Below are 18,775 nucleotides of genomic sequence, written 5' to 3'. Positions count from 1 at the left end.
ATCTTTCATTTGCTGGTTCAGTCCCCAAATGGCCACAACAGCCAGGGCTGGGCCAGGCTGAAGCTGGGAGCCTGGAACTCTCCAACTGGGTCTCCCGCGTGGGTGCAGGGGCCCAAGCACTCGGTCCATCTTCCACTGATTTCCCAGACACATTGGCAGGGAGCTGGTTCAGAAGTGGAGCAGCCTGGACTCGAACCGGTGCTGTTATGGGATGCCTGTGTTGTAGGTAGTGGCTTAACCCACCTCACCACAATGCCAGCCCCTATGTGTGGTTTCCTCAGATTGAAAACTGAAGGAGGCATCTTGGCTGCCTGCAGGCTTGGGGGCCTCACGGGTATGAACATGGCCTCTGCACACGTGGGGAGTGGTGGGTGGGACTTCACTGTGGAGGCTGGGGTTGGGCGGAGTGCTTCCTGGTCCCACGTCTGCGGTGCAGCAGGTACAGCAGCTCTCGGCACCAGACTGTTCCTTCAAAGACAAGAATCGCAGAGGAAGGGCAGCAGGTGGGTCAGCTGTCCGTACCCTGAGGGACGAGCTGAGCACAGAGGCCATGGGGACCCCAGGAGGAGGCCTCTCTTGTAGTCAGGCCAAGGCACTCAGGCACTCTGCGGGGCTCCCACTCCCTGGCCCCAGTATACACTGTGCCCATGCCACAGGGTGGGCTCTGCCACCGAGCACCACAGAACATGTTTCTCCTGCTCTTACGGCTGGGAGGCTGCACACAGGGTTGGGCAAAGCGGGACATGTGCTGGGCACCTTAGTCCCCGCACCACACAGGCTCTGCACTCCAGAGCCCTGGGCCCCGTTCCACGTTCCACAAAGACAAGCTCAGGGAGGGGACAGGTCATTTTGGAAGCCAACCTGCCACACCTGCTCTCCTCAGAGGGCTGCCAGTGTGCTCCAAGCTGCCCTGTGTTCCCTTTGGGCTAGGACGTGAACAGACTTTGGGTTCCTCAAAGTCTAATGCAGATTGTGCCTGGCTGAGACCCAGCCCCAGCCCCAGAGCCCGGCTTAGGGACTGGAGCAGGGGTGAGGGCTTGCCTTTTACCTGCCTGCAAATCCGCAGCAGCTACGAAAGACAGGAAGACAGGTGCACCTTGCAGACCAGGGTCAAAGTCTCCACGGTGGACCTCTGTGGTGTGGCTGAAGACTCAGGGGGCTGAGCATGCATGCACGTAAGGGGACGTGAACCACAGAGGAAGGGCAGCAGGTGCAGGTGGAAGGAGCTGCTCATCAGCTTCTCGCCAGCGACCTGGTGTTCAGAAGAAAGAGCTTTGAGGCAGGAAACTACGGTGAGAAGACCATGTGTGCAGCCAGGCCTGGGCGTCTGGTGCAGGGCTGTGGCCCTGCCTGGGGCTACAGGTGGCACCTGGTGGCATCTGGTTTCCCCCACGCCACCAGGGAGCACACGAGCATCTGTTCGGGGCTCCGGAAGGAGGCTGCGGGTCTAGATGCCAACGCAGAGCTGCCCGGCTGCAGGCTCCCTGCTTTCTCCCCACCCCACACCTCGCCTGTACTGACGGCAGGAGTTTGTTGGGAGGGATCAAATGAGAGCATCACGCACAGCGCTTAGCACACTCTGTACACCAGCAGAGGGACCCCTGTGCTCACCAATCAGAACACTGGGGCGTGGCTAAGCCTTTACCTGCAGTGCCAGCATCCCACATGGGTGCTGGTTCAGGTCCCAGCTGCTCCACTTCTGAACCAGCCCTCTGCTATGGCCTGGGAAAAGCAGCGGAAGACGGCCCAAGTGCCTGGGCCCCTGCCACCTACTTCATCAGTGGGTGAAGTTCCTGGCTCCTGGCTTCTGCCTGGCCCAGCCCTGGCCACTGTGGCCATGCTGAGAAGTAAACTAGTGGATGGAAGCTCTCTCTCTCTAACTCTTTCAAATAAACCTTTATTACACACACACATACACACACACACACAGGGCTGGCACTGTGGCGTAGTGAGTAAAGCCACCTCTTGTGATGCTGTCATACCATATGGGCACTGGTTCAAGTCCTGGCTGCTTCACTTCTGATCCAGCTCTCGGCTGATGGCCTGGGAAAGCAGCAGAAGAGGACCCTAGTGCTTGGGCCCCTGCACCTACGTGGGAGACTTAGGCGAAGCTCCTGGCTCCTGGCTTCAGTCTGGCCCATCCCTGGCCATTGCAGCCATTCGGGGAGTGAACCAGCAGACAGAAGATCTCTCTGTCTCTCTCCCTCTGTCTTTCCCTTTCTCTCTCTCTCTCTCTCTCTTTTTTTTTTTTTTTTTTGACAGGCAGAGTGGACAGTGAGAGAGAGAGACAGAGAGAAAGGTCTTCCTTTGCCGTTGGTTCACCCTCCAATGGCCACTGCGGCCGGCGCACTGCGCTGATCCGATGGCAGGAGCCAGGTGCTTCTCCTGGTCTCCCATGGGGTGCAGGGCCCAAGCACTTGGGCCATCCTCCACTGCACTCCCTGGCCACAGCAGAGAGCTGGCCTGGAAGAGGGGCAACCGGGACAGAATCCGGCGCCCCGACCGGGACTAGAACCCGGTGTGCCGGTGCTGCAAGGCAGAGGATTAGCCTAGTGAGCCAAGGCGCCGGCCCTTTCCCTTTCTCTGTAACTCGTTCAAGTAAACAAAAATCTTTAAAAAAAATTTACACACCAACACACACACACACACACACACACGCCCCTTGTGGGTCCTTGCATCTCCCAGGCAAGCGTGCAGGCAGCACAAAGGGAAGAGAAGCGCTCTGTCTGCCTTTGATGGCTTCAGTTCTGTGCTGTCTTCTTCCAAGTCGTAACCAGCACACCTTCGTGACGCCAGGAACAGCCACGGCGGGCGCTGCCTGCCCTCACACGCGGCTGCGCAGGGGCAGCCGAGCCCAGAGCAGGAGCCCGCACCCCTTCCCCAGGACCGTGGGGAGAGAACCAGTAACCAGCTTTCCTCTTTGATAAGGAGGTACCGGATTTCTTGTTTTTTACCAAGGTATAAACTGGATGGCGCCACGCCCGTCTCACCTCCCCCTCGCACGCTTTCACGTGCCATTCACCCACTCACAGGCATCTAGGGACCGAATCCTGTGCCTCCCATCCACTGTCCAGAAGTGAGGCTGGGACGACTGGGCACCAAGGAAGGCAGACAGGGGCGCCAACAGCGGGAAGGGCTGGTGGACCCCCTCGGCCAGTCCCACCTGGCAGCACTCACACATTGGGGCGTGTGGCTGACACTCGGCAGCCCGACGGACAGACGGATTGGGAGCCCAGGCTGTCTGTCCTTTCAAAGAACACAGAGGGACCGGACCTGCGACCCACGCGTGTCACATGATCTACTCTCCCAAGGTCTCCTGCGCAGGGACCCCCCAGCTCTCTGTCTCAGTGACAATACGGCCTGGTGACGGCCCGGAGGCCCCGGGCTCGTGGCTGCTCTGGGAGTGGCTCCTGTCACCGCTCTTCCAAGGTCTCACGGTTAAGGACCCAGGCTGCTTCTTGGTGGGGGAAACGGACGTGGGTCCAGCAGTGTGGGGGCACGAGCCGAGGGCAGGCCAGGAAGGAAGAGTGAGGAAAGTGGGGGCGACAGGCGCTCGGGGTCCCCCGTGCGTGTCCGCCAGGGAGCACGCAGCTCTCACCCAGCACAGGCTACGAGTCGGCAGGGAGAAGACAGAACATGCGTGGATTGACAGCCACGAGAAGAGACACAAGTGGCCTCCGCTGTGGAACGGAGCACTCCCGATGCGCAGCAGCTGAGCAGGCCCTGCAAGGGCTGCTCTCTCCCAGAGCCGCAGCCTGGCGCGGGGTGATGTTTACCGAGACGGGGCCCCCGGGCCACCACATCAGAGGCCGGCGCAGACAGCCAGGTCTCTAATCAGCCCTGGCGGCCGCTGACGACAGCCCGTGATTACGAGCTGTTCTCATGGGGAGCTAACAAACACACTTCCCAGAGTTCCCGGGGCCGTGTGGGGCGCACAGACCCGGGCCAGGCTGAACCTTTTACAGCTTCCTGTGATTCTAAGGTTTCACAGGAAGCATGCCGAGGAAACCGGGGCTGCCCGATAAGGGGCTCTTGTATCGGCCACTGGGAACCGGGCACTACGCAGGTGGGGTTCCTCGTGGGTTAGGCAGCACACTGCACTACTCCCCAATCCTGGTGTGCCGAGTGCATGTGTGTGTGTGTGTGCACCTGTGTGCGTGTGTGTGCAGCTGCATGTGTGCATGAGTTCGAGTGCATGTGTGTGAGTGGGTGCCTAGTGTATGTGCAAGAGTGTGTGTGTGTGAATGTGTGCATGTGTGTGCATGCCAGAGTATATGTGTGTGCATGTGTGTATGCACGTGTGTGCATGTGTGTACTGGTGCGTGTACCTGTAGGTGGATGTTGCCACAGGTCTCTGGACAGCACGAGTGTAAAGCCAGCAGCTGGCCCCATCTCCACCTTCGTTTCCTGAGCCCAGCTGGGAGCGGCCAGCACGCCCCCAGGGCAGCCAAGTGCAGCCTTTCGGGATCCCTGATGGACGGCAGTCAAGAGAAGAGAACAGACCGACCTCAAAACCCAAACTGGGAGACACGGCAGGTGTCAGCGGCGGGCTCTGAGGGGAAGCGGCGGGCTCTGAGGGGAACCGTCAGGGCCTGAGGACAGAATAAAAGCCCGTGGGGGTTGGAGGCAAAGGATGCTGCACAGCACAGACGCACGTGCACCAGAGACGGAGGCGTCCCCAGCCCTGGCGTCGCACATCCAACGCGGCCCGTGGCCCCGCTTCATTTACGGGTGGTGCCAGAGCCTCTTCCACTCAGCTGTACTGCCAGGAGCCCCTTGCACGACCAGAGAGGCCTGGCTGCGGCCATGCCTGTCCCCTCCCCGCCCTTGCTCCCCACTTGTCCCCCCAGAGTCAGCAGGGAAAGGCGGCCGCCACCTCCACCGCCCCTGCCCGGCGGCCCCGGGCTCGGCCTCCCTCCCCTCTCCTCTGGGCACAGACACCACTGCCCTGGCATGCAAGTGCCAGGCTTCATCCGGCAATGCTTCTTCTCAGTGAGTGTTTCCTACCAAGCAGTGGTTACACAGACATTCGCCAAGGGAGAGCGTGTGCGCTATGGCGTCAGCTTGCAGGAAGCCAATGGTCCTGGGGACCACGTGTGCTGGGAGACCGTGCAGGAGAGACTCACTTCAAGGAGGGAACTCCAAGAGGCTGAGCTGTGGGAGGAGGGGCCCAGCAGGGTGGGTGGGGCAGGGGGAGCTCAGGGCACGGCGTCTGAAGCCGGAGCCCCCCAAGTCCTCTGGTTACAGGCACGGCTGCCGTCTGCCTCCATGGATCCTCACCTCAGCCACGGAAAGTGGCCCTGCACGAGCTGTCCATTATGGTCATGACAGCACTTTGTCCTCCTGTGGCTGCCGGGACAGCAGGGGACACTGTGTGTTCTGAGTGCTAGACACATTCGTGTGCGCGGAGGACAAGGAAGGGACAAGAGCCCAGTGTGGCCACTGGACGAGGAGTTTGCAGGGCTGAGTTCCTTGCTGGCCTCGCTGGGGGATCTGGCCAGGCGGGGCTTAGAGTCCTAGCCAGGCTCTTCCACTGCCACCAGGCCCGGCCCTAAGGAGCACCAACATTCTGTGGGCTCCATCCTCGGCGGCTCCAGGCAACCACGTGGCCGATGTGTAAAACACCCATCTCCATCCAGCTCCTGTAGCTTCCAAGCTGCTCTGACCTCCACCTCCCCCTGGGGAAGTCCAGTGGCCCTGGGCGCCAGGCCAGGGTGAGGACACTCCAGGGCAGTCCTCAACCTGCTGAGAGGAGCCCCCACCACTCTCCTCCATTTCCCTGAGGGCTCGCAGCCTTCCCGCCCAGGGACCAGCCCGGAAACAAACAGTCGCTGCGTGGGACAGGACAAAACAGGCGGCAACACACAGTGGCACACGTCGAGCCACGGAAGCTGGGCCCTGGCTGGCACCACGGATTCACACCTGCCACAGTATCACTGGTTTCTTTGTTTCTTTTTCTGTTAATTTTTTAAGCTGTTAAACTATGGGCACCTATCTACTTCCTCCCAAAGCACTTTTTTATTCTGATGAGGAAAGATGGTCCATCTCCACCTTTCTGTTTGCCATCTATTCCCAGGTCCCTGTAGGCTTCGAAAGAAAGAAAACATCTTCACTGTAAGCCAGGCAGGCCTGCAGTGGGGGTCCTGGGGCTGTGGACACCGGCCTGGGCCTCTGCAAACACAAACTCACGTTTACATCCTACCCTACCAGGCCACAGCATCCACCCACAAGCCACCAAGTAAACAAGGCAAAGTAAACACTGACTCCCAAGTTAATCAGCTGACCCCAGAAACAGGGAGAGGCAGCGGGTCAGGGAGAACCCTGTCATTGGTGCCGAACACCCCAGTGCCACACAAAGCCCCCACCCAAGCGCCTCAGCAGAGCTGGGCCAGCTGCTTGCAGCTCCGACTGCACCCACCTACCTACGGGCGGGAGGGCGATCCTTCCGGTACTCAGAAACCTGTGTGCTCATGGGAAGGGGCTGGAAGGTCCTGAGCAAGTGATGCCTGAGGTGGGGGCCACCCTGCCCCCAGAGGCTTTCAAAAGGGGATTCCACTGCCTGCCAACCTGGGACTCACGTCTGATTGGGCAACCTCGAGTTGGCAGGGGAACCCCCGCCTAACCCAGTGACACACGCGCTGGGGGGCCCGGCCCTGGTTAATTCTGTGACTCAGCGGCTGTCACAGTGTGGGAAGAGCAGACAGGAGCCATCACCGTGTATCACATAACCCTGCTGTGCCCACAACTGCAGCAAATGTGGAAGCAGACACAAAAGAAACGGGAGACAAGGTACAACTTCAGCACCTTGTCAGCCAAGTCAGAAGACACAGATAAACCAGGTCCAAAACAGAGATCGTCAGAAGGCGGGAGAACATCCCGCGAGCCTTTGTGAGGCGGTGATGAGGGTGGTCTCACCCCGCGGCCCCCTCCTCCACAGGCGCCCCCTCCAAAACCCACAGCAGGCAGAGGGAGTCTCCCACGTAACACGGCTGACAAGTGAGGGCAGCCTGAGACAGGCAAGACACAGCCATGAGCTCAGAAGGGCCCAGGACTGGGCGCGAGAACCTGCTCGTCCTACACTGGCAGTGAGAGGCTCATGCCTTCACTGCTGCCCACTAGCCCAGGCCCCACCACTCTCTCTACAAACTCCCTGCCCTCCCATTCTTGCTGGAAGCTGTCAAGCATCGCAGAAGCCCCTTTCTGGAGAAAGTAACTTCTAACCACAGGGGGCGGGCTCACCCCCATCCCACGGATTCCCTGTGGCCCGTCTGTCCCTCTCTCTCTCCTGCACCTGTCTCCTGTGGCCAACTCTGCTGGCGGCACACAGCTGCAGGCCACGCTGCCCTTGCTCGGAGCTCTTCTTCCCCAGTCTGCGCCAGGCCTGGGGACGGGGGACAGAGGCCTCCCAGGCTGCCCTCCCTCGGGGGCTCTGTGGAAAGCTCAGATCCCCTTTGCTGCACCAGCCCTGGCCCCTTTCTGAGCTGAAGGGAACAGCCACAGATGCAGGCATGTACAGACCCCACGGGGGAGGATGGGCGGGGTGGGACTGAAGCCAGGGCGTTGTGTGAATGAATGCACGAGAAGAAAGGTGCATTCTTCAGAGTCGGGAAACACAAGGGAAAATGAAGCCAAAAGCAGTTTATCTGGGTGCAAACATTTTGAAATCTACACACACACACACACACACACACACGGGCATCTTCAAAAAGTTCATGGAAAGTATTTATTATGAAAAAAATATGTGTGGGGATTTAAAATTTTTTGCACCAAAATTATCTTTAAAATGCATTTTTTCCCACTGGGCCTAGCACTGCAGCACGGCGTATTAAGCTGCCACTTGCAGTGCCGGCATCCCATATGGGAGCTGGTTCAAGTCCTGGCTGCTCCACTTCTGATCCAGCTCCCTGCTAAAGTGTCTGGAAAAGCAGCAAAAGATGGCCCAGGTGCAGAGGCCCCTGCCAACCACGTGGGAGACCTGGATGGAGTACCCAGGCTCCTGGCTCCCACATGGCCCAGCCCTGGCTCTCGCAGCCACTTGGGGAGTGAACCAGTGGCTGCAAGATCTCTCTCTCTCTCTCCCTCTCCCTCTCTAACTCTGCCTTTCAAATAAATAAATCTTTAAAAACAGATTCCGTTTTTCCGTGAACTTCTGGAAGTCCCCTCGTACTTCCAATCTGACATACACTCACGAGCAGGCTCAATGTGCAAGGACGTGTGTGCGCACGCGCGGCAGCGTCCACCCAGCTCTAAAATGGCCCTGTCCGAGGTGCTGGGAAGACCGCTCACTGCCAGCATCAGTGCAGCGCTTGGCACCGCGGGGGAGGAAGACCTGGGACGGCCACACCTGCGCCCGGTGCAGCAGGAAACAGTGCTCTTGTCCCTGCCTCTCCCTCTGCCTCCCCGCCCTCTCCAAAGCCAATGGGCAGCCCCCCAAGTGCACAGCCAAGGGCAGGCGCGGGCTCCAGCTTACCCGGCCTCAGCAGCACTGGGCGGCTCCCGGCGGCGTCTGTCGGGGTCATTCACGTGCCCTTTCCCAGGGGGCGTCTTCCTCCGCGCGGGCGCGGCGGGGCCATCCTCGCAGCCGTTCAGCAGGCCGTGGCCGGTCCTCGTCCTCGTCCTGGCCTGCGGGCGGCCCTCAGGGCTCTCCGGGCGCGGTGCTGGGAGCTCGCGGGAGGGCGCATACCCGTGAGATATCAGGAGATCTTCCACACTGTACATGGTGCCCCGGCTTCATCAACGCGCGGCCGCTGGGACCATCGTGGTGGGGGCAGCACCCATCACTGCGGGGACAAGAGAGAGCTCTGTCTGTGACCAGCTACCCTGCACAGGAGCCTGACGCCTCCCCATACTACGCCAGCCCAGCGGCCTGCGACCACTCCCTGCTGCCTTGGCGTGGGAGGGGTGGGTGCCGGCCCCGCCCTCCAGCAGCTCACCCTCCGATCACTGCCTCGGCTAGGGGGGCCTCCAGCGGCACTTAAGCGCCCGCAATGATCAACCCTGCCCGGCGCCCTCGGCCCCACTCATCTAAACACGGCAGACAGAGGAGTGGGGGCGAAGTAAACACAGACTTGGAAGCCGCAATTACTGCTCGGAGTTTCTAAAAAGGGCAACCAGCACCATCCAGCGTCCCCGCTCTCCCCTTCTCTCATCTTGCACAAGCACCTTGCACTCAGAGAGCCGGAGCCGCGTCTGCGATGGGCACCCAGCCCCGCCGGACCGCAGCAGAAGTATGGACCGCGGCGGTGACGAGGGGCAGGATACAGACCGCACCTGCACGGCAGCGAGCGAGCAAGCAAACCCCACACACACGCCCTGCACAGTCCCCAAGCTCCTTCCCACACGGAACGTTCCAGAATCCAACGCCTTCCCAACCAATCGTGGGCAAAATGTTCTGAGTCTGACAGCCCAGGATGCTGCTATGGTTGGGGCACCTGCACCCCAAACTCGGAGTTAGTCCCCAAATTCTTGGTCAATGGTGCTGAGAAGGGGGGACAATTAACTCCACCATGGCGCTTGCAGGCGGAGCCTTTGGGGTGTTCAGATTGGACTGGGTGGGTGGGGTGGGGCCCAGGACTGAAGTCTGACAGCTGTGTCAGGGATCACACATGTGGGTGCCCTGGCTCTTGCCATGCCACAGCCTGAGCCACTTGAGGATTCCACCAACAAGAATACCATACCAGAGGCCCCTCAAAGAGGCCTGTGACCCCCGCCCCCCAGAACTACCAGTCAAAATAAACTTCTAGCAGCCAGTGTTGTGGCGTACCAAGTAAAGCCACCACCTGCAGGCTTCACGGAGGGGCACCAGTTCAAGTCCCACCGCTCCGCTTCCGATCCAGCTCCCTGCTAACGTGCCTGGGAAAGCAGTGGAAGATGGCCCGAGTACTTGGGCCCCTGCCAGCCACGTGGGAGACCTAAATGGAGATCCTGGACCCTGGCCAAGGCCCTACCGTTGTGGCTATCTGGGGAGTGAACCAGGAGATGGAAGATCTCTCACTCTCGCTCTGTCGCTCCCTCTCAGTAACTCAGAAAAGTAAATAAATCCTTAGAAATGGAAAAGCTGCCTAATACAGCCGCCTGCACCTGAATCCCATCACGGTGGGCAGCAGCAACTTCCCCCTGAGGCGAGTGGGTCAGCAAAGAGCACCAAGGGACAGAAACCTGCACACCAACACAACAGGGGGGCTGCAGCCTCTCGCCTGAGCTTCCCTTGCTCGGCGGGGTATGGAAGACGTTTGGGTGAGGCGGATCTGCAGAGGCCGGCCCAGGAACACACCAGAGCCGGCCCCATTCCTCTGGTGGACGCCAGCAGAGGCCCAGTGGCCACGGCGAACAATGGCCAGGAAATGCCTGCTGCCCACGTCCAGGTGTGAGGAAGCTGCGTGTGCTTCCTGCCTGCACAGGGCCTGCCCCGGGCCCAGGCCGAGCTCCGCTGACCGCACACAGCTCTCCACACACCACCACGGCTCGCACCCAGGGGAGCCGGCCTGGCACAGCTACCCTGCGCCATCATGTGCCTCCCTCTGATGGACGGCTGGCAAGCTCTGCCAGTCCTGTCTAGTGGAGACGCGTCCTCAGCAAGGCCACCGTGCCCAATGCTCCGTGGCTGCTATGCCTCTGTCCCGCAGCTGTGTGACGTGGGTCATTCACACAGGCGGAAAAAGCAGGCCCAGCGAAGCAGGTGCATTGCACAAGTCCCTGGGGTAGGGACTACAGAGGAAAGGGACCCGACCAGGCACACAGGGCCACAGGGCTATGGAGGTGGGAGTGAGGGTGGGCTTCGTCCAGGGCTGTCTCCCCAGTATCAGGCACACAGTGTACCCCTGAGGAACCTGCTGAAAGACACACAAATGAAGAAGGGGGCTCGGGGCTAGGTTTTGAAGGAGTCCATTGGATAACCTGCATGGGGGATGGGGGGGGGCTCAGCATGTAACGACCTGTGGTACACTGATCCTGGGGCTAAGGGGCCCTGGAAGCCGGGATGACAGCCCCCAGACTCCCATGGCCGCTCGACACCAGGGTCAGAGTTCAGGCTCAGCAGGTTCTGTTGCCCTCTCTTCACATCAGGCTTTTCAACAGCGAGCGGACAGCATGGCACTGCACCTGGCCACCAGCACGCCGAGGGACTGGCCGGTGTCTACCCAGGGCTGGCTGTGGGGCCGCCCGCCTGCCACGGGGTGAAGAAATGGCCCTCGCAAGACCCGGGCGAGGGGCATCACCCCACGGGGACAAGGGTTTTGAGGCAGGTGGGCCCAGGGACTCTGTCTGCGAGGTAATGACCCCTGGCTGGCCAGCCCTCGCCAAGCCACAGGCATCATAAACGCCGCTACCTTACAGTCCCCAGGTCTGGGGTGTCTGGATGGTGGGAACCCCTACCTTGCTCTCATCTCTCAGGAGTTAGCAGCTTGTAGGGAACAGGGGTGCAGGGTGCATGGGCTTCAGCACTCGAGTCCTAGAGCCGTGCCTGGCAGTGAGGGGCAGGGGGCTCGACCCACAGCCCTGGTGCCGGACCCAAGTGCCCGTTCCTAGCCTCCATCCAATCCGCCTTCCCCATGGCAACTCAGAGCCCAACCTGAACCTCTCCCCTCATCCGATTCCTGAGCAGTCACATAGGCTGTGCCTGGACTGCCTTCTGCAGCATCCCCGTCACTAACATGTCCATCACAGCGGCCACCAGGAGGGACCTCAGCGGGGATGAGGGCACCCGGACGACCCCTGTAATGCTTCCTTCCAGTTCTGAGACGCGGGCACTGGGAGTCAGCAGCCCTTGACAGCACCACCCCTGCTGGGGACACAGGTTTGGCGTGTTGTCATCACTGCCATCATTGTAACAACGCCACTCACGACTGGGAAGGCACATGGACAGGTCAAGGAGCGCACGGATGGGTGTGAGCCTGTTGGCGCACACCCACAGCACCGGCCAGAGGAGGTGCCTCGGAACCCCAAAGCCGCGTCTGCTCACCTGACACGCAGCGAGCCCATTGCCGACAGCAGGGGGCAGGCAAGGCGGGCGCGGATGGCAAAGTGCGAGCCAGGCACCCAGCACCCAAGGGAGCACAGGCTGTGCACCCCACAGCTCAAAGCTGGGACGAGCAGGCATGATCAGCTGGCCCACGGGGTGTGTGGCCGTCCTTTGATGGGTCAGAGATGGGGCCAGCGGGCCTCCTTTGGGACAGCAAAGGTGGGCTCCAGTCTGTTGAGTCTACAGGCAGACTGGGTACTGGTTTCTTTGCTCAGGGCCTGTGAGCTCCTGCACAGCTCTCAGGACAGGGGCTGGCCATGAGATAAGGAAGAGATACGGATGCCGATGGAGTAAACACCAAAGGCACGAAGGGGAGCGAGCTGAGCCTCAATCCCCACAGCCTCCGCCTTGGACGGACACCCAGTCCCAGCCCTGACCCCGGGCGAGGCGTTACCCACACTGGGCCCGGCAATGCAGTGAGGTCGCCCCACCTCACTGGACAGCTGCAGAAGTGCACCTCATCACTGGAAGCCTTGGGCGGCAAGGGCTCCAGCCCGACTCTCATGGGAGACTGCATGGCCACTGTCCATTCTCACCAGGCAGGTTAGAACCGTCTGTGAGCCTTGTTGGGTCACTCGGCGCGTTACTCTCTACTGTAAGTCATAGCTTGTAGAATACATACCATGCTGGCTCCAAACCTTTCCATTTTTTAAAGGACTATTTTATTTATTTATTCTTTTTTTAAAAATTTATTTATTTATTTGAAAAGCAGAGTGACAGAGAGTACAAAGGAGAGACGAGAGAGAGACAGACAGACATCTTCTATCTGCTGGTTCACTCCACAAATGGCCATAACAGCTGAGGCAGGCCAGGCCAAAACTAGGAGCCAGGAGCTCCATCCGGGTCTCCCACGTGGTGGCAGGTGCCACCATCTTCCGCTGTATTAGAACAGTGGAAGTCTGATGCCGGCGCCGCGGCTCACTAGGCTAATCCTCCGCCTAGCGGCGCCGGCACACCAGGTTCTAGTCCCGGTTGGGGCGCCGGATTCTGTCCTGGTTGCCCCTCTTCCAGGCCAGCTCTCTGCTGTGGCCCGGGAGTGCAGTGGAGGATGGCCCAGGTGCTTGGGCCCTGCACCCCATGGGAGACCAGGAAAAGCACCTGGCTCCTGGCTCCTGCGGTGCGCCGGCCGCAGCGCGCTGGCCGCGGCAGCCATTGGAGGGTGAACCAACGGCAAAAAGGAAGACCTTTCTCTCTGTCTCTCTCTCTCACTGTCCACTCTGCCTGTCAAAAAAAAAAAAAAAAAAAAAAAAAAGAACAGTGGAAGTCTGAGCCAGTGCTACAACATGGGATACTGGAGACACACACAGCGCCACACTGCCAGCCCTGCACACCTTGTGTGTTTGTGTGTTGTGAGTGGGCACGCCATCCTCCATCCACGTCACTTGGAACAGAATGTGATACCTTACGGAGTCTGAAACATTTAAGCCCACTTCTTGGGTGCCCCAGTGTGCCAGGCACTGAAACCGCAACAGCCAACAAGAGCTGTTCTGTGTGCTGGAGGAGCCCCTGGGCTAGCGATGGGGACAGCTGGCACACGAGTGATTAGATCATGGCTGTGCACGATAGTGACAGAGCCTGTAGCCTCTCCCTGGTGCCCAAGACCATGGCGGGCATGAAGACAGGATCGCCCGGGGTCAGGAAGATGGCTGCTAAGCCGGACCAACCTTTAACCTCACGGCTGCACCACCAGCTCGCCCCGTGGCCAGGGTTTTCCTGCCTGCTCGCTCAAGACATTTCTCCCTTCACTACTTCTGTGTGTTGCCTGGAATCGGACGCTCACGGTGGGCATCTGGGACAGGGGCGTGGACCCTCAGGCTCAAGTGGGGAGAAGACATCTGGCACTGGGTGGGCCAAGGACACAAGGACGGACACAAACGCACCCACCTGGGAGATCCTTTTTGTTCCATGAATAGTTTTACAGAGCATGAATGTGAAATGTGACCCCCAGGACAAACATGCAGATAGAACCACCGGTCAAGGCAGGGCTACCCCTGGGAGGGGGGGTCTCCTAAGTGGACATGGAGGCAACTGATTTTTTTTTTTTTTTGACAGGTAGAGTTAGACAGTGAGAGAGAGATAGAGAGAAAGGTCTTCCTTCCATTGGTTCACCCCCAAAATGGCCGCTACGGCCAGTGCTGCGCCGATCCGAAGCCAGGAGCTGAGTGCTTCCTCCTGGTCTCCCATGGGGTGCAGGGCCCAAACACTTGGGCCATCCTCCACTGCCTTCCCAGGCCACAGCAGAGAGCTGGACTGGAAGAGGAGCAACCGGGACAGAATCCGGCGCCCCGACCGGGACTAGAACCTGGGGTGCAGGCACTGCAGGCGGAGAATTAGCCTAGTGAGCCGCGGCGCTAGCCCAGCAACTGATTTTATAAACAACTTTGTGTGCACAGGTCACGGCCAGCTGGGTCAGGGCCTTCAGCGGGAAAGGCACTGGAGGACACGCCATGCCTACACCGGGCAGGACCGCTGGGGCTTCCTCAGGTTCAAAGATCCCATCAACCCACGAGAACTCCCTCGGTCTCACAAGTTCATGGCTCTGTTCTCAACAGCACACACAGCCAGGGAACCCAGCAGCCAGACCGCTGCTGGGAGTTTACCCAAAGGAAGTGAAGTCAGCACACGAGTTGTGTGCACTCCCATGCTTACAGTCGCTCAACTCAACAGCGAAGATGCCCATCAGCCCAGATGTCCGTCAGCGGATGATAAAGAATTGTGGGCCGGCGCCGCGGCTCACTAGGCTAATCCTCCGCCTAGCGGCGCCGGCACACCGGGTTCTAGTCCTGGTTGGGGCGCCGGATTCTGTCCCGGTTGCCCCTCTTCCAGGCCAGCCCTCTGCTGTGGCCAGGGAGTGCAGTGGAGGATGGCACAGGTGGTTGGGCCCTGCACCGCATGGGAGACCAGGAAAAGCACCTGGCTCCTGGCTCCTGCCATCGGATCAGCGCGGTGCGCCGGCCGCAGCGTGCCGGCTGCGGCGGCCATTGGAGGGTGAACCAACGGCAAAAAGGAAGACCTTTCTCTCTGTCTCTCTCTCTCACTGTCCACTCTGCCTGTCAAAAAAAAAAAAAAAAAAAAAAAAAAAAAAAAAAAAGAATTGTGGTATCTAACCATGATGGAATGAAATCCTGTCTTCTACAGCAAAATGGATGCAACTGGAGACTGGTATGCTTAGTGAACTAAGACAGACACCAAAAAGACAAATATCACATATTTTCTCTGATTTGTGGTAGCTAATATACAGAGTACGAAAAATGTAATGTATATGAGTGAAATCTTGGGATCTGTCTGTATTCCCACTGGACAGTGGTCTTCCGGCTTTTTACTTGTTGAACCCTTTATTTAGTGCAGTATTAATCCTGTGACTATAAAGTAAATTAAAAATACATTATCACAAAAATAAAAAAGAAAGGAAAGGGGGAGGGGAGGGGAGGAGGGAGGTACCTCTATACCCTTAGAACTGTAGCTATGAGCAACATGAACTTTATATTAATTTTAAAAATTACTTTAAAAAAAAAAAAAGAAACACAGCTGGTTGTATGCCATCAGAAATCCACCTTCATGAAGCCAGAGCTACCGAGTGAGCTGCTTTCCAAGTGCTGAGATCATGACATGGGAAACAGAGACACGGCCTCCGGGGTGAGCCCTGCATCCGCTTCCTTCCCTGGTCCACCTGCGAGGGGCAGGACGCGGACCCCTGAGGCCTCCGAACACTCCGGGGTCATACACAGCCCCGCACTGCCAGAGCCAGGGGCCTCCGCGCCCAGGCCGCCACTTGCCCTCCGTCTCTGTCTCTGTCTCTGTCTCTCTCTCTCTCTGTCAATCTCTCTCTCTCTGGCTTCAACAAGCCCAGAGGCACCTGCTTGCTTCTCTGAGCCTCACTACCATTCTGTCTGGGTTTCCCTGACCCGTATACCCTAGGGTCAGTCCCCCACTCCCAAGAGCAAACGGATAAAGCCATTTAGAAACTCCACAGCCACGGCAAGAGCTGAGGGTCCTAAAGGAGAGGACACGGGCGCCAGGCGGCCCCTCGCCAGGGGCGCACATGCCATGCGGGGCTCAGATGCCCCCCTCCCGCGCGTGAGGCTGCACGCAGACGTCCCGCACAGGGCTTCCGTCCTGGCTGGGGGGCTTCATCAGGTACTCGACTCCCCAGCCTCCGCGTCCTCTGTAAAACGGACAGACCCGTGGCCTGTGCCACCCGGGGCCACGGGGACATCAGATGACCACTTCCGGGATCAGCTCAGCGCCTGTCACTGGGCTGCAGACACACGTCCCTCCCTACTCTGGTCAGGTACGGCTCGGGCTGAGTGAAACAAGCCCTGTGGTGCAAACAAACTAAGCCAGCGCACACAAAGGGAAACTGGGTTTGTAGGAATCCTCTTTGTGTAGGAGAAAGAACACAACATTCATGGCGGGGGAGGGGCGGGGGGAGACAATCCTTGGTGGAGGGGGAGTTCCTACTTTCTGTTATTAAAATGAAAAATAACCATAGTTCTTAAAAAAAAAAAAAAAAAAGCTTTATAGTGCTACTGCAATTGTGATGGAACCAAAACCCAGGCCATGCTGAGCCGGGTGGGACCACAGGGCTCAGTCCCCGGGATGGGACCCACTAGGAAACACTTAGTAGCCTGTAGTCTCTGGATGCCGGGGCTCAAAGGGGGTGACGTCGGGCAGTGACAGTGCTGCAAAGCCACGCGCCCCTGGGCTGGGCTTCCTGACGGGCTCGGGACCCCACGGGTTTGCCTCCCAAAGTCTTTGTCTCTCTCGAGGATGCTCGCGCCAGGCCGTACAGCGCTCAAAACACTCTCCAGCGCGTGCACCGACCCACAGGGAACGGCCTGAGATCCGGACTCCACTAACTTCCTCCCTCCCCACCCCAGCCGATGCTCTCTCTCCAGATCACAAGGAGCAGCCCCCAGGGTCAGCTCTGCGTGGCAGCCTGCTGGGAGCGCCCACCACGTGCTGGGGGTCGCGGGCACTGCCTGGCGCGCTTTGCTCCGCCCCACCCTCCCAGCAAACCTCCTGCCGTGGCTGTCTGCACCTCACAGGCAAGGACACCGTCTCCACCTCACGGGCAAGGACACCGTCTCCACCTCACGGGCAAGGACACCGTGGCAGACAGCCCTAGGTCATGCAGCTCTAGCGGCAGACCCCGGGGCTGTCCCCAGGTAGAGTCTGTCTGGCCTCCATGCCCAGGCTACTGCTCCAGGCTCATCCATCTGCATTTCCCTCCTTAACATCAGCACAAGTCTCCTGACTCCCCAGACAGTGCTCGGACATAAACGGCGTCGTGGCACAGAGATTAAAATTACATAAACATACATATAAAGATTTATTTCTTTATCTGGCCGGCGCTGTGGCTCACTAGGCTAATCCTCCTCCTTGCGGCGCCGGCACACCGGGTTCTAGTCTCAGTCAGGGTGCCGGATTCTGTCCCGGTTGCCCCTCTTCCAGGCCAGCTCTCTGCTATGGCCAGGGAGTGCAGTGGAGGATGGCCCAAGTGCTTGGGCCCTGCACCCCATGGGAGACCAGGAGAAGCACCTGGCTCCTGCCATCAGATCAGCGCAGTGCGCCGGCCGCAGCACGCCGGCCGCGGCGGCCATTGGAGGGTGAACCAACGGCAAAAAGGAAGACCTTTCTCTCTGTCTCTCTCTCACTGTCCACTCTGTCTGTCAAAAAAAAAAAAAAAAAAAAAAGATTTATTTATTTATCTGAAAGGCAGAGTTACAGATAGAGATAGAGAGACAGACGAGAGAGAGAAAGAGAGAGAGAGAGAGAGATCTTCCATTCATTGGTTCACTCCCCAAATGCCACAGTGACCAGGGCTTGGCCAGGCCAAAGCCAGGAAATTCATCCAGGCCTCCCAGGTTGGGTGGCAGGGGCCCAAACACTTGGGCCATTTTCGGCTGCTCTTCCCAGGCCATTAGCAGAGATAAAATTAGATATTTAAAACAAGGGTGGGGCCAGCACTATGGCATAGCAGGTAAAGCTACCGCCTTCAGTGCCAGCACTCCATATGGATACCAGTTTGAGTCTTGGCTGCTCCACTTCCGATCCGGCTCTCTGCTGTGGCTTGGGATAGCAGCAGAAGATGGGCCAAGTGCTTGGGCCCCTGCACCTGCATGAGAAACCTGGAGGAAGCTCCTGGCTTCTGGCTTCAGATCAGCTGAGCTCCAGCCATTGTGGCCATTTAACCAGAGGATGGAAGATGTCTTTCTTTCTGCCTCTGCCACTCTGTAACTCTGCCTTTCAAATAAATAGATAATTAAAAATAAAATTAAAATTAAAAGTTAAAAAAATAAAAGAAGGGGAAAATAAAAACCTCTGCCATTCTCTGGGATTCGGGGTGCCCACCTACACCTACATGAGTCCTCCCTCACACAGCCCCACGCACACGCATGCAGGCGCACACGCATGCACACGCCAGGCTGGTGCCTCACCGAGCTACAGTGCCTGGCAGCAACAGCAGTGCTATTTTTTTTCTGACAGGTAGAATTATAGACAGTGAGAAGGAGAGACAGAGAGAAAGGTCTTCCTTCCGTTGCTTCACTCCCCAAATGGCCACCACGGCCGGAGCTATGCTGATCCGAAGCCAGGAGCCAGGTGCTTTTTCCTGGTCTCCCATGCGGGTGCAGGGCCCAAGCACCTGGGCCATCCTCCACTGCACTCCCGGGCCACAGCAGAGAGCTGGAGGGGAAGAGAAGCAGCTGGGACTAGAACCTGGCACCCATATGGGATGCTGGCACTGCAGGCAGA

General features: G+C 58.8%; 1 protein-coding gene across 2 annotated transcripts in view; it reads right to left on the bottom strand.

Annotated features, from left to right (window-relative positions):
• JCAD (junctional cadherin 5 associated) overlaps positions 1-18,775 on the bottom strand; it is an 86,274-nt gene that overhangs the window by 27,728 nt on the left and 39,771 nt on the right. For both annotated transcript variants that reach the window (XM_051821597.2, XM_051821599.2), the window contains exon 2: positions 8,471-8,780. In XM_051821597.2, the coding sequence (XP_051677557.2) occupies positions 8,471-8,718 (248 nt within the window). In that variant the 5' untranslated portion in view covers positions 8,719-8,780. The remainder of the gene's footprint in view (positions 1-8,470; positions 8,781-18,775) is intronic.

The sequence above is a fragment of the Oryctolagus cuniculus genome, chromosome 13 (genome assembly GCF_964237555.1).
Source record: "Oryctolagus cuniculus chromosome 13, mOryCun1.1, whole genome shotgun sequence".
Taxonomy (NCBI): Eukaryota; Metazoa; Chordata; class Mammalia; order Lagomorpha; family Leporidae; genus Oryctolagus; species Oryctolagus cuniculus.
This window is presented reverse-complemented; position numbering and strand designations above follow the sequence as displayed.